We start from the raw sequence: 15,850 nt of genomic DNA, 5'->3' as shown, positions 1-15,850 counted from the left end.
CCGCACTCCACGGGATAACTATCTCCACTGCCTGGTGGTCGCTTAAAGTATGATTTACTATTTGCGCTCTAGAAATCCGAGCAGACAGGGAGAGGTCCACCAAGAGGTAGTCCAATCTAGAATAAAACGTAAACTCCTCCTGCTGTGGGTTCAGTAGCCTCCAGATATCCACTAGCCCCATCTGATTGCATACAAAATTCACCCCTTTGTGCTCCGAATTCCCACCCTTACATTTCGCTGGCTTGCAGTCGATTGAGGGGTCTGCTACAACATTAAAATCCCCCCCTACGATCAGCTGGTATTCAGAATAGGCGACCACTCTGGCCACTAACTCAGAGAAAAATTTATGGGAGTATACGTTGGGCCCGTACACATTACAAAGTAAGAGTTTTTGTCCCCAAAGTTCTCCCAGAACCAAGACATACCTCCCATCTCTGTCAGCTACTGTTTTATGAACAATAAAGGGGAGTCTTTTATGTATCAAAATAGCCACCCCTCTCTGTTTTGCATTGTAGGAGGAATATCCCATCTCCCCCACCCATCCCCTTCTGAGTTTTTGATGTTCTGCCGCTGACAGATGTGTCTCTTGTAAATAAGCAATCTCTGCCCCCGCTTTAGACAGCCAGGAGAGTAGTTTTGTACGCTTGATGGGAGAATGGATCCCATCAACATTAAGGGTGATGATCTTTAAATTAACCATATTTTAAGCATTCACAAATTCTAGCACTCAATTCTTGATGAAAGTTCTCACAGGCCTCCCAGCACAGCCTGCGGGAACAGTTGCGCCAACCATCCGGCCACCAAACATTCATCAACAAACATATGCTGCGTCTGACTGCTTCGCTTAGGTTAACCACAATTTTAGGCTTCAAGGTTCGCGTATCTTTCAAACTCCCCCCAGCCCCCCCCTGCCCTACCCTGCACACACACACCTTCCACTCCCTCTCTCCCTTCCACCCCCCAACCCTCCCCTTTTACACATCCATACTCCCCCCTCCTCTCCCCCTCCTCCCCTTCCCTCCCGAACCCCCACCCAGGAGCTATTTTCCCTCCTATAACCCACCAGTAACCGCCCGCCCGTGGCTCCGCCCCCCTACCATCCATGCATCTAACTACAAATGGAAATAAGAAGAAAGGGAAAACCCCCAATATCCCCTCATGAAACCTATACACAGTCTCGTAGTAAACTATATGACAATGCAACCAATATAATTTTCAACTATCAATGCATCGACTGGAGCCATACTTTGTATAACATAGCAAGACCATCCTCATAGTCCAGGTGCCGGCGCCCCGTTCCAGCCCCGGCCTCCCCCCCTCCAACGCTTGGCTCCAGTTAAAGAAAACCTTAAGAAAAACAACTTAGAGTAACTGTGCTCCCCCTTAACACCCACAGGTTTAAGGCACCCGTTAATATGTGCAAGCGGCAGCTTGAAGCGCCCACAAAACCGCAGAGGCCACATCATCCCTGGGCTGCTATTATGGTTCCTTTATCCACAGGGCCCCCAGTGCTTACGTGCCATCTGCCACAAACACCAAGAAGCCCAGTTTCTCAGTTCAGTCCTGTCCTTCAAAGCACGCTCCCTGAAGAACTCCTCACGGCAGGCGTTTGACAAAGGCCTCCAGCTCTTTAGGGTCCGTAAAGAATAGTGTTTTGTTGTCGTGGAGGATCCTCACCTTCGCCGGGAATAGGAGGGCGAAACGCACCCCCTTATCAAACAGTCTCTTGCAGTGAGGGCCCATCTTCTTTCGCTGCTCTGTGACCCGTGCAGAGAAATCTTGAAACAACAAAAGCTTGTGGCCATCATACTCCAATGTTTTCTTGCTGCGATAAGCCTGGAAAAGCTTTTCCTTATCAGCATAGTTAAGGATGCGCGCAATTACTGGTCTCGAGCGCGTGTCTTTCTCGCGCTGGGACCCCACTGTATGGACCCTCTCGACCAGCATCCTTGTGTCTGCCGACTGGAGTCCCAGCTGGCCAGGCAGCCATTGTTCAACTAAATTCCGCAATTCAGCATCCTTAACCACTTCTGGCAGGCCGATAATTCTGACGTTATTGCGCCTGCTACGATTTTCCAAATCATCAATCTGCTGGGAAAGCTGGGCCTGGCGCACTTCCAACGTTTCCACTCGGACCTGCATCTCCTCCGATCTATCCTCTTCGCGGGAAATTTGATCCTCCGCCTGCTGCAGTCTGGCATTTTGGCGTTCCATCGCATCTTTAGTGGAATCCACTGAAGTCTGTATTTTAGTTAGTCTTTCATCTAAGCTCGCAGTGATTTGTTGTGTGATTTCTTGGATCGCCGTGGTCGGCAGGGTCAGGATCCCCGCGGGCTCTGTTTTGTCCGCCATCTTGGGACTTGCCATGGCTACGCGTTGCTTACTCTGCCGCTGTGTCTTCACGGGCATAACACAGCTCCCTCTCGCCGCCAGCGCTTATTCAGCTCTCCGATTGTTGCCGGTAAGGAGCGGGTAGCCCTCAGCTGTTCCTGCGGCGTGCTCGGGGGGTTTTAATGCGCAAAAACAGGGTTTTTTACAGCAGTGGGAGCGGAGCCCGAGCCGGAGACGTCCACTCAGCTCGCAAGCATCACATGACCCCCCGTGAGCCAGCGTTCTAATTCTTCAATTAAGTCTTTGCCTCCCATGGCCTCCGGAAGCCCCACCAGACGCAAATTATTACATCTGGATCGATTTTCCAGCTCTTCCAGCTTTTGCTCTAGGGCCTCAATTTGTTTTTTTTGCTGTTTTTTGCTCAGCTTCTACTTCCCGCAGCTTGTCTTCCACCACCCCCGTTCAGGTCTGGCAGGCCACACATTCTCTCATCAGTTCATCCATACGTGTATGCAGCTTCTCCAAAGTCGCGTCGATGGGTGTGAAACGTCTTTCTAAAAGCTCCTCCATAACTGCGGACATCTCCGCAGTTATCTCCGCCACCCACGTTGAAGGAACAGTGTTGCTTGGTACGCCGGGTGAGGACGCCATTTTGGGTTCTGCTTGTTTTTGCCGCAGCTTGTCCTTCTGGGCAGATTTCGCTGCCATTCCCTGCTCCCACCATCCGATTGCCGCTTGTAAAGGTCTCGCCTGTGTTCCGGTATGTTTTGTTATGTGTTTTAAGTCCGCTATCGGCTTGTTATTTCTGGGAGGGAGGATCGAGCTCTTCAGTTGCGTCTGCTCTCCGCCATGGCGTCACATGATCCTCGTCCCATGCTTTCTTAAACTCTGACACAGTCCTCGTCTCTACCGGGAGGACATTCCACGCTTCCACCACCCTTTCCATAAGTGAAGACTTTCTTAGATTCCTCCTAGGCATGTTTCCTCTTAACTTCATTGTATGCCCCCTCATTCCAGAGTTTTCCTTCATTTGAAAAAGGCTCTCTTCCTATACATTAATGCCCCTGAGATATTTAAATGTTTCTATCTCCTTTTTCCCTCCTGTCTTCCAACGTATACATGTTGACGTTCATAAGCCTGTTCTTATATGTTTTATGTCCAAGACCGCTTACCAATTTTGTAGCCGCCCTGTGGACCAACTTCATCCTGTTTATATCTTTCCATGCGGTCTCCAGAATTGCACACAGTACTCTAAATGGGGCCTCACCAGAGACTTATATAAGGACACCATCACCTCTTTCTTCCTGCTGGTCATCCCTCTCCTTATGCACCCATGCATCCTTCTGGCTTTGACCGTCGCTTTTTGTACCCATTTGGTCACTTTAAGGTCATCAGACACAATCACCCCCAAGTCCCTTTCTTCCTTTATACACAGAAGCACTTCAACCCCTATATTTGTCTATTAGATTGTAAGCTCTTTGAGCAGGGACTGTCTCTCTTTGTTAAATTGTACAGCGCTGCGTAACCCTAGTAGCGCTCTAGAAATGTTAAGTAGTAGTAGTAGTATATTGTACCGTTCCCTCGGATTCTTGTGACTCAAGTGCATGACCCTGCATTTTTTAGTATTAAATCTTAGTTGCCAAATATTGGACCATTCCTCAATCTTCACTATGTCCTTCCTCATGTCATCCACACACTTTGGGGTGTCCACCCTGTGGCAGAGTTTGGTATCATCTGCAAAGAGACAGACCTTACCAGACAGCCCTTCCGCAGTATCACTCACAAAGATGTTAAAAAGAGCCAGTCCTAGGACTGATCCCTGCGGTACTCCACTGATAACATCCTTATCTTCAGAGCAAGCTCCATTTACCACTGCCCTCTATCTCCTTCCGTTCAACCAATTTTTAACCCAGTCAGTTACTCCCATACTGAGGGAACTTTATTTATGAGTCGCCTGTGCGGAACCATGTCAAAAACCTTGCTGCAATCCAAATACACCACATCCAGAGCCTCTCCCACGTCCAACTGTTTGGTCACTCAGTCGAAAAAATCAATCAGATTCGTCTGACACGACCTGCCCTAGTGAAGCTATGCTGCCTTGGGTCCTGCGTTCCATTCAGTTCAAGAAACCTCACAATTCTCCACTTTATAAGTGTTTCCATTAGTTTATTCACCACCGAGGTTAGACTGGCAGGTCTGTAATTCCCAACCTCCTCCTTATTTCCATTCTTGTGCAGGGGGACCACATCCGCCCTTCTCCAGTCCTCCGGGACCACACCAGACTCTAAGGAAGCATTGAAGAGGTCAGTCAGCGGAGCTGCCAGAACTTCTCCGAGTTCCTTGCGCACCCTCGGATGTATTCTATCAGGCCCCATCGCTTTGTCTACTTTTAGTTTAGCTAGCTCCTCACGAACACAGTCCTCCGAGAATGGGCCTTGGTCTATCATACATCCATCCCCTTTTGCATTTGTTTTCTGTGGTTCTACTCCCGGCCTTTCTTCCGTGAACACAGAACAGGAAATAATTGTTAAGCAGTTCAACTTTATCCTTATCAGCTTCCACGTATTCCTCCCCTTATGCTTTGAGCCTCACAATGCTATTTCCTCCTGTTACTTACTTATCTGAAAAACGTCTTTTCCCCCAATTTTACCATATTAGCTCTTCTTCCATTTGCCTCTTTGCTTTCCTGACAGCTTTTCCAGCTTCTCTAGGCTTATTGAGGTATTCTCACCTGTTTTCTTCTTTCCAGAAGGAGAGAGCTAAGGAAAAAAACATCAAGCTGTGCCACAGATGGGGGAGGGAGAGTTAAATGATGATCATTAAGGGACCCTTTTACAAAGTTGCGGTAAGCACTAACGTGTGCTTACTGCAACATAAAATGGTGTAACAGGGACACTGAGGTGTCCTGCGGTAATTTTGGGATGTGCACGTGCTACCCATAAAATTTATTTTTTTGGCAAAGGGGTGAGTTTGGGGACACAGAGTGGGTGTGGTTAGTACAACTACATTGCCACACGCTAACCGATTAGCACATGCTTAGCGCATGAGCCCTTACCACCTACATAGTGAGTGGCAGTAAGGGCTTGCACGCTAATTTGTTTTAATGGCCTCCCACTAATGGCAAAATTAATACAAAAATAAGAAATTCAATCATTTTACCCTAGCAGTAAAAATGGCCCTAGTGCACGGGAAAGACCTGTGTAAGGGCGCGTTACGGCCACTTTTTACCGCTGTTTGGTAAAAGTGTCCTTAAGTGATCTTAAAACTTGTGAGAAAAATATGGAACCACCAGTGAGGCCAGATAGGATGGAGTCCCTTCTCTCTAGGCCTTAAAAGCTAAGAGAAGAATTTGAATTTATGCAATATTGGAATCGAAACGAATATAAAGGAATCAAAAATGGACATAGACCCTGTGATAACTTTTTAAAAAAACATATTGTTCTGTCTTTCTCCTATGATAGGCTCCTACAAAGTCAAGCCTGATATTTTAATTCAATTTGAACAAAAGGGATTTGGGACTGAGGCTCAGAGATCCAAGGAAAGAGGAAATCTGACCATCACTAGTACATGTGAGGAACTGCATGAAACATGTGATGAAGCTTGGATTAAAACTAGTAATGAGGTAATACAAACTTTTCCTATAAGAAAGATGCCTACTCTGGACCAGGGATAGTGAGAATGAGGAGTTACAGTCACGGCCCCTGAATTCTAACCTTTGTTGTGACGATAATGTGTTCTATTTTTCTTATTTTTACTTTTCTCCTTTCATTGTCAGTTCTGCCTTTTCTGCCTTTCATTCCTTCTCTTTCTCTTATTCTTCCCCACCGTTATCCCTTGTCTTTCTGTCTCTTCCCTTCATCTTCTTTCAAAATCTACTGTCTCTCCTCCATTGTCAGTTTTGAAATTCTTCCTTGTATCTCTCACTATTTCTGACCTCTAGCTATCCATAATGATTACATATTGCAACTGTTTCCTGCTGAATTTTTATTCTGTTTGTCTCAATTCCCTTTTTAGCCTATAGCGCTACCACCCTCCAAGTTTATCCACTCTACCATTATGATATAATTTTTACCTTATTACACTTCTTATTAGTTATCCTCCTTTCACAGATCTCTGAGATGCCTATTATATATACCTCTGAATTTAGTGTAATATAATCTAACACTCCAATCCTATTGTTCAAGCTTTGAGGGTTTGTATACAGACATTTCAGAGTGTGTTTTTTGTTTGTATTTACAACCTGTTTCATAGTTGACAGGAATAATTAGCAGTAATTACTCTCTGTTTGTTCTTCCCTTAAAGGCATTTGGCCTGCTTCTGCCTGTGTTGCAACTACCCTATTGGGATGCTCTTACTTTCCTGTTTGGATTGTACACTTCAAAGATAACTTACTCCAATCTATGTGCTCCTGAGGAACTGTCAACTTTTCCCCAGGTTACAGTTTAAAAGCTGCTGTATCTCCTTTTCAAACATTAGTGGTGGCAGACTGGTTTTGTCCTGGTTAAACTGGAGCACACATTTTCAGAATATGCTTCCCCTTTCTCAGAATGTTGTCCAGTTCCTAAAAAATCTAAATCTTTCTTCCCTGTACCACTGTCTTATCCACACTTTGAAACTATGGAGCTCTGGCTATCTCTTTGGTCCTGCGTGTAGAACAGGGAGCATTTCTGAAAATGTTACCCTGGAACTTCTGGATTTCAGCTTTCTGTCTTAAGAGCCTAAATTTAGCTATCAGACCTCCCTCCTACTCTTTCATTTCTTAGGTACTTACATGTGCCAAGATAACTGGATCCTCCCAGCACTGTCTAAAACCTTAACTAGATGAAGTACATAAGTAATGTCATACTGGGAAAAGACCAAAGGTCCATTGAGTCCAGCATCCTGTCCCCAACAGCGGCCAATCCAGGTCAAGGGCACCTGGCAAGCTACCCAAACGTACAAACATTTTATACATGTTATTCCCGAAATTATGGATTTTTCCCAAGTCCATTTAGTAGCGGTCTATGGACTTGTCCTTTAGGAAACCGTCCAACCCCTTTTTAAACTCTGCCAAGCCAACCACCTTCGCTACGTTCTCTGGTTTGCCATCTTTGCATCTGGAAGGCAAGTGACCAAGCAATCCTCATGCCCACAAGCCATCCAGCTATCTACATGCCTAATGATCGATCCTATAATTAAAATGGGCATCCTAACTCTTCCCTCCCAGGCAGGAGGCTCTGGAGACACATCCTCAGTGCGATAGGATATTGCATCCTTTGGCGGGTCAGTCCTGGCTATAGAAGTACTTCCTGTCTTACCTGTGATGCTTTCCTGTTAGGTGACCTCTCTCCTCCAAGGCAGCACAGAGGCTTCCAGACTGGAGATGGGACTTCTGTACGATTTCCCTGTAGATCTCTTTTATATACCTCTCTGCGTCGGTGCATCCAAATCTGCAACTCTACCCTCAACAAATGAGAGTTGTTTTGTGAGACCCAGTTGCTCTTTGAGGTGAAAACACACTTCTGATATCTCACCAACTGGGCAATAATCATACATGCGACACTTAATACAAAAGACTGGATAGCACCCATCTTGCTGCTGGACTGCTTGTCTGGATCTTACAGTTTGTTAATTGCTTAGTTACTCAGATTTGCTAAGGGATGCCTAAACTAATTTAAGGGGCCTTAAGATTATTTGGAACTACAAATAAATCTAATATAATAATTTGCACCTCCAACGTTCTGAAGCTGACTCCGTGGCAGCGTGGCAGTGAAGCCGTGTAGTGTTCGTTGGGTTCGTAATCGCCCCGCCCTCGAGGGAACTCTGTATAGTTGCCAGGGAAAGAAATGCGACGTCAGAAGGAGAAGGGACCAACCACAGGCACTCGCACTCGCTCTCAGTGCCCGGCCCTCAGAGGGAAGGGAAGGCTGCATATAATATTCACCCACCGGAAGTTCGTTCTCTCCCTCCGAGTTCCAGGGTCATCGTCCGTCCCCACTCCCTCCCAGTTTCAGCGTCCCCCCTCCCTCCCTCCCAGTTCCAGGGTCGTCGTCCCTCCCTCCCTTCCAGATCCAGGCCCCCTCCCTCCGAATTTTAAAAGTCATCCTGACTTACCTCGATCGGTAAAAAGCGTGCAGGCTCGGCACTTACTTCAGGTTTCCTTTCTCTGTCTCTCAGCTCTGGTCCCGCCCTTGTGGAAACAGGAAATGAGGGCGGGACCAGAGCTGAGAGACAGAGAAGGGAAAACTGAAGTAAGTGCCGAGCCTCCACGCTTTTTACCTCTGCTGCCGGCCGCAGTAACCCCGACGAGGTAAGTCAGGATGACTTAAAATTCAGAGGGAGGGGGCCTGGAACTGGAATGGAGGGCGGGAGGGACGACGACTCTGGAACTGGGAGGGAGGGGCGACCCTGGAATTGGGAAGAAGGGAGGGGGGACCCTGGAACTGGGTGGGAGGGAGAGAGGGGGGACCCTAGAACTGGGAAGAAGGGAGGAGGGACCCTGGAATTGAGAGGGAGGAAGGGGGGACGCTGGAACTTCCCTTAAAAACATTAATGACGGTCACGTGACACCATGATCAGGAGCAGCGGCTAAGTTTCTCTGCTTTTGCCACCTCTATACAAAACCCTGCTAAAATCCGCGTTCTTCGCGCATCAGAGTCAGGCAGGCGAGATCCGAAGATGTCCGGACATCGGGGGGCCAATTTGGTGCAGGTGTGGTGTCTGAATGGCAGCAAAAAGCCTCCAAAAAGAGAAAGATAAAGTGAAAGCGGCCACGGACAAAATGGCGGCGCTGGCGAGCCCAGGGTTTTTTTTGGTTAGCTCCGCGTAGGTGGTGGAGATCACCACGGAGGTGGTCGGTGCTTTGGAACATATTCTAGACACACGTCTGAACCCTATCGATACCAAGCTGGAGCAGCTGCAGAGTAACCTGGACCGTTTGGTTGCCGATATGGGAACCTATCGCCAGTGCACTAGTGATCTGGAAGACAGGACGACTAAGACAGAGGAACTGCAAGCTTTGCTGCAAAAAGCCATGGCAGAGTACACGGAAAAACTCGAACACTTGGAAAACCGTTCGCGCAGGAATAACCTGTGCTTTGTGGGGATCCCAGAGTCGGTGGAAGAAAAAGACCTGAGGAAATTTTTGGCGGACTGGCTGTCATGCCAGGTTGAAGGGCCTTTTCACTGTGGTCCCTTACTGGTGGAAAAGGCCCATAGGCTGGGTCAGAAGCCAAGGGAGGGTGGCAGACCGTGAGTAGTAATTTGTAAGATTTTTAATTTTGTGCATAAAACGTCAATCCGGCAGGCGACCAGAGGAGGGAACATGTTGCAATACGAGGGGAAAAACGTACTGTGTTTTCAAGACTACTCCGCTGTAGTTGCAGCTCAGAGGAAGACATTTTCCCCCGTGTGCTCTCAGCTTTATAACCTGAAGATCAAGTTTGCCCTGATGTACCCGGCTAAACTGCGGGTGCAACATCAAGGCCGGGTCTCTTTTTTGGCATCGGTGGCGGAGGCTCAAATGTTTTTGCAGAAGTGACCGCATTGGAGCAAGAGGGACGGAGCCCGTGACTGGAAACAGTAGATTGCAGAGGAGCTAGTTTGGCAGCAGAGACGGTGTGTGAATTTTTTTTTTTATGTACTGCTGTGGAGTTTCGGGGGCTCAGAAATTGGAGTGGGGAGTGTAAACTGGGACAGTAGAAGCAGCACGTGTGTCTGCAAACCTCAGTGGATTACAAATATAATTTTCCACATTGAGTGGCTCTGGTTTTATTGGATATTGGTGAGCAGTGGTTGGCAACTATGGCGAGCTGGGGCCGATATGGAGTGTCAGCTGGCGTGGAGAGAAAATGGACAGCTGCGAAGAGACACCTGGTAGAGCATGGACATTTGCTGAGTTATTTCGGGGTGATTTGTTAATACCAGGCAGCCCTGACTGGTTGAGGACTGATTGGGGAGGAGGTGTTAATGAGAGTTGTTGGGGAGTGGAATTTTTATATTTTCTTTGGGGTTGTTATATAGGTGCGAATGGTGAGATAGGGGGAGGGGGAGTGGGGAGGGGGCAAGGTTTATGAGACGTGAGGAGGGAGCGTGCGCAAATGGATTAATGGGGATAGTGGGGGATGGGGGATAGGCACCGTTCTGGTACAAGGGGGAGTCTAGAGGGAGGCGTCGAGAAGTGACCAGATCCATGGGGATTAATGTAGATGGGGGGGGAAGGAGGGTGGGCACCTACTGGAGGCTTATATGGGGGAGGGGGAGCGTAAAGCAAAAGTTGGGAGTTGGGCTGGGAGGAAACGATATAAGCAGATAGGTATGGTCTCGTATGGGAGGTTAGCTATGGGGGGGGGGGGGGGGTTGGAGGCTGGGCCAACCCTCCTATACATATGGGATGGTACAGTTGTTAACTCTATTCTTGCAATCAATGTCATGGTAAAAATAGTCACTTGGAACGTGGGAGGAATTTCCTCCCCGGTAAAACATTCAAAGATTTTGCAACACCTTCAGAGGATTAAAGCTGATATTGCACTGCTACAATAAACCCACATGTTGGAAAAGGAACATGAGAAGCTGGCTAAGTGGTGGGTGACGGATTGTGTGGGTTCTCCGGCAGAGGGGAAAAAGGGAGGAGTGGCTATTTTGTTTCGGAGAGGAGTTACAAGAAATAAAAGCCTGACTGAATCCTTCAAACAGGCTACAACCCCAAAATAATCTCCAAGAATATTGTCTCCTCCCTCAAAACACCCAGGGAGAATCTGCTACAGTACAAAAAGAAAAAATCCACAGACAGAAGCCCGCTTGTAGTGACATATAATCCAGAACTGGAAAAACTGAGGAAAATCATAAGAGATCTACAACCTATACTCCAGGAGGATGAATTACTGAAAGAGATATTCCCATCCCCACCAGTACTGGCCTTCCGACAGCCACCCAATTAAAATCACAAGCTAATCAGAAGTAAACTTCCATCACAGACTGAAAAGGAACAGAAGGGCACACTTCCCTGTAATTTATCCAGTTGCAAACTATGCCAAAATATTTCACAGGACCCCAAAGTCATCCACAAAGGAAAGATATTCAACATAAAGGGATCTTTCACTTGCTCATCTTCCAATGTGGTATATATCATTCAGTGTAAAAAATGTAACGAAGGATGCTATATTGGAGAAACAGGCCAGATGCTTAAGACAAGATTCAATTTACATAGACATCATATGAACAATACTGGTGCCAGCAGGGTTCCCACGCCTGTTGGTCAACATTTTACAGGACCAGGACACTGTACCAGTGACTTCACAGTGAGAATCCTGAAAGGTAACTTTAAAACCATACAAGAACGTAAGACCTTTGAAGTCAGAATGATTGAATATTTTAACACCCAACAGAAAGGACTTAACAAGGATCTGGGGTTCCTAGCCCATTATAAACCATAAAGCTGTATGTCTCTGTTGATCACCCTCCCCTCACCTATCCACACCCATCCTGTTAGAATATCAATGATATGCTTTGATGTCCCCATGCATACTTCCTACCCACCCCCCTCCTCCCACCCTGTCAGACTGTCATAGTAATGCTTGAATGTTTTCACTTATATACACTGTCAGCTAGCACATTTGCTTATTTCCGATCTGAGGAAGAAGGGCAACCTTCGAAAGCTAATCAAGAAATGTATTAAGTTATGTCCAATAAAAAAGGTATCATCTTATTTTCTTTTCCATGTTTTATTTTGTTTGATTTCTGTTGATAACCTTAAGAGTGGACTAACACGGCTACCACACTCCTCTACTTAAGAAATATCCAGAAGGTAGTAAGGGACCCAGGGAGGAGGTATGTTTTTTGCCAAGTACAGGTGGCTGGGCAGTTAGTGTATGTGGGTAGTGTTTATGCCCCCAATCAATGGTGCAGTCAATTTTATAAGAAGCTGTTGGATCAACTTACGGGGGTGTCACCTTGTCCAGTAATCTTGGTGGGGGGGGGGGGGGGATTTTAACATAGCATGGGACCCAGAGCTTGATAGGTCCACCTCCACAGGGGCACCGAGAAATTGGTACACTAGAGGCCTGCCTAATTTATGTGACATGTTAGATCTCCTAGATGTGTTTCGGGTATTGCGCCCGCAGGAACGGGATTATACCCACTTATCAAGGGAACATGGTACTCAATCCAGAATTGACTATGTGTTAGTCTTGGATTCTCTGTTTTCTTCAGTAGTAGATGGCCAAATAGGGCCTTGTGTTATATCCGACCATGCAGCGGTCTGGGTTGATTGGGTTCCTCAGGGTGTGAGGCAGAGTGAACGAACCTGGAGGTTTCCGGCTTATCTGTATACCAATAGAAGGTTTAGGGACAAACTGCAGGAATGCTGGTGGGAGTACAAACGGTTTAATCAGGATAGCGAAGAGGATGCGGTTTTGTACTGGGAGGCGGCAAAGGCACTCATGAGGGGGGAAATTATTAGTTTTGCGAGTTATCTTAAGAAGTCAAAAGATAGGGAGATTTTGAGATTGGAGCGTGAAATCAGGGAGGGGAGACGCCATTATGATAGGCCTACAGTGGCTAGGCGGCAAGATCTGATTGCATTGCAGGTGGCCTTAAACACTTTGATCCATGAGCTGACGGTGAAATCTCAGGCGTATTACAAGTATCAGTTGCACAGATATGGTAATAAGACTGGGAAGCTGCTAGCCAGGTTGATTGCTAAGAAACAATCGTCAAAAGTTATTACACACATCAGGAATAAGGCGGGTAGAGCGGTAACAACTAGCAGGGATGTTTGCGAAGTGTTTGGGGAGTACTATAGGGATCTGTATACGCCTCCGCAGGGAGGGGAGATGCCGGGACGACTATATATAGAGGGGAGAGATTTGCCTTGTATTTCGGAGGATCAGCGAGAGTGTTTGAATGCGCCGATAAGTTATGATGAAGTTTATGGAGCGATTCAGGGTAGTGTCTTGGGAAAAGTGCTGGGACTGCCTTCGGGCAGAATTTTACAAGATTCTTGGAGAAGACATAGTCCCTTCTTTGGCTGCAGTGTTTAATAGATGGGTGAAGGACGTTAAGTTGTCTAGGCATTTAAACTTGGCTCAGATCATAGTCCTGGCTAAACCAGGTCAGGACCCTATGCTGCCAGCGTCTTACAGACCGATCTCGCTTCTTAATCATGCGGTAAAGAAGTTTGCTAAAATTTTGGCAAATCTTTGGGCAGAGTACTGCCTTCGTTGATACATGAGGTGCAGGCTGGATTTGTGAAAGGGCACTCGGTGAGTATGAATATCAGGAAAATCCTTGCCGCGTTGGACATGGTGGCTGCTGATAAGAGGCCATCTTTGTTAATTAGTTTCGATGCCGAGAAGGCATTCGATAGGGTGTCTTGGGATTTCCTGTTTAGTACGATGGAGGCATGTGGTATGGGAGGATGGTTTATGGAGGCGACTAAGGCTCTTCATGCAGACCCTAGGGTGCGAGTGATGGTGAATGATCAGTTCTCACGGGAATTTGCTACAGCTAGGGGTACTTGTCAAGGATGCCCATTGTCGCCTTTTTTGTTCATTTTATTACTCAATCTGCTTATCCGCACTCAATCTGCTTATCTGCGATATATATACTAACGGGGATATCCAGGGGGTTTCGATTGGTGACAAAAAGTTTAAGTTGGCTGCCTTTGCGGATGATTTGTTAGTGATATTGACAAAGCCTTGGGCATCCCTGAAGGCTCTCTTGGAGAATTTGCAGGAATATGGGGAGTTTGCAGGACTGCGATTAAATTTGGACAAGTCAGAAGCCTTAGCAAGTACCAGGGATTTAGAAGTACATTGGGATGAGGCCTTTCCTCTGAGGTGGGCGAGGGGGGCATTCGTTTATCTAGGAGTGTTGCTTACGATGCAGTCATCGGAGCTTTATGAGATTAACATGCAAAGGATGTTACGGAGTATGGAGGAGCAACTAGAAAGGTGGCAATCATTGCCGCTTCCTCTTATAGGCCATATTAGTTTGATTCGTATGGTAATATTACCCAGGTGGCTTATTGCAGACCTTGCCGCTGCGTTTGAGGAATAGAGAGCTCAGTAAATTTAATCGTTTAGTGAGTAAGTTTTGTTGGGCAAGGAAGAAACCTAAGTTACAATATAAGTTCCTCTTGGGGCCCTGGGAGAAGGGGGGATTGGGCCTGCCGGACCTCAAGACTTATAGTTGGGCATGTTTGCTACATCATGTGCGGGACTGGTTGTTCTCTAAAAATAAATTCACCCCCCTGCAGTTAGAACGGGAGTTTTTCCACATCGTTTAATCTGATCACCATATTGCAAGTGAAACAAACTCTGTTACCAGACAGGATGCGCAAATCTTGGTTGTTGAAACCATTAAGGGACGCCTGGTCATTTTTGGTGAGAAGGTTGGGAGGGGATCCTGGCTGTATGGAACTGTTATCATTGCGGGGGAACCCGGCGTTTTTGCCCAGGATGGATAACAAAACGTTTGTTGAATGGGAGGAACAGGGGCTTACTGGTTTGGGTAAAGTGTTGAATATGGCAGGGCAATTGAAGCCGCTGGTAGAGTTGAAGGGTCAGGAGGGGGTTAGATGGGGGGATACCTTTGCTTATTGTCAACTTAAACATTATGTGGGTTCCCTGGAAAGAGCCTCATTATGTCAAAATATGGGGTCGAAAGTTAAAGAATTTTTTGATAATATTGCGCGACACTCAACGTCTGTATCTGGTTTACATAAGGCATTGTGGGACTTAGCAAAAGTCAGGTCTTTGGATGTAGTTCAGGATCGCTGGGAACAGGATATGGGCCAAACACTTAGGACTTGGGATGTATGGGCCTCCATTCAAAGGATTCCGAGGATTACAGGGAATGCGAGTTATCGGGAATGTTATTTCAGAGTTATATACCGAGCATATTTTTCTCAGGTGCAGTTGGCCTGTGCTGGGGGCGTGGCTTCTGCTATTTGCCCCAAGTGCAATTTGTTTGACAATATGTTTTATCACGCTTTTTGGGGTTGTGATAAAGTACAATTGTTTTGGGAGCAGGTGGTAGGGTGTATGTCATAGATCCTGCACTACAGAATATTATGCAACCCCTGGGTGTTGTTGTTAGATAGTGCTGGGCCGGGTGAAGGAAGAGAGAGGCCGATTGGGATGTTGGCCCGTAAGGAGTTTCCTTGTCATCAAGCAGATGAGGCCATTACGTATGGGTTGTGTCCATCAACCAGCAGGGGAAGATAGAGAGCACTCAACTTTTCACAGTGCCTCATGGCAAGCTAGCTCCACTGCCTCTTCAGTATTCTCTATCTTCCCAAGCAGGGTGGCTGCAGCTTCTTCGAGCTCCATCAAAAATCTGCCTGGGGGTGGCTCCTGGCTTGCCAGTTGTTAGCCGGGATGTTAGAGGCTAAAGCAGCTTCACTTTGAAGGCACATAGGTCAGCCCTTTCCCTGCCTTACCCATGCCCCCGTGGATGTGGACATATTAGCTTGCTTTTCCCTGTCCTTTCCCACTCAGTGGATGCAGGCACATTGGTTTGCCTTTCCCTGCCTTTCCCA

At 46.9% G+C, this 15,850-nt stretch overlaps 1 protein-coding gene across 2 annotated transcripts in view; it reads left to right on the top strand.

Annotated features, from left to right (window-relative positions):
* Positions 1–15,850, top strand: part of LOC115463664 (zinc finger protein 678-like) — a 109,868-nt gene that overhangs the window by 24,188 nt on the left and 69,830 nt on the right. For both annotated transcript variants that reach the window (XM_030194371.1, XM_030194370.1), the window contains exon 3: positions 5,793–5,953. In XM_030194371.1, the coding sequence (XP_030050231.1) occupies positions 5,793–5,953 (161 nt within the window). The remainder of the gene's footprint in view (positions 1–5,792; positions 5,954–15,850) is intronic.

This window comes from Microcaecilia unicolor, chromosome 2 (genome assembly GCF_901765095.1).
Source record: "Microcaecilia unicolor chromosome 2, aMicUni1.1, whole genome shotgun sequence".
NCBI classification, from domain to species: domain Eukaryota; kingdom Metazoa; phylum Chordata; class Amphibia; order Gymnophiona; family Siphonopidae; genus Microcaecilia; species Microcaecilia unicolor.
The sequence above is the reverse complement of the archived record's forward strand: the minus strand, read 5'-3'. Positions and strand labels throughout refer to the sequence as shown.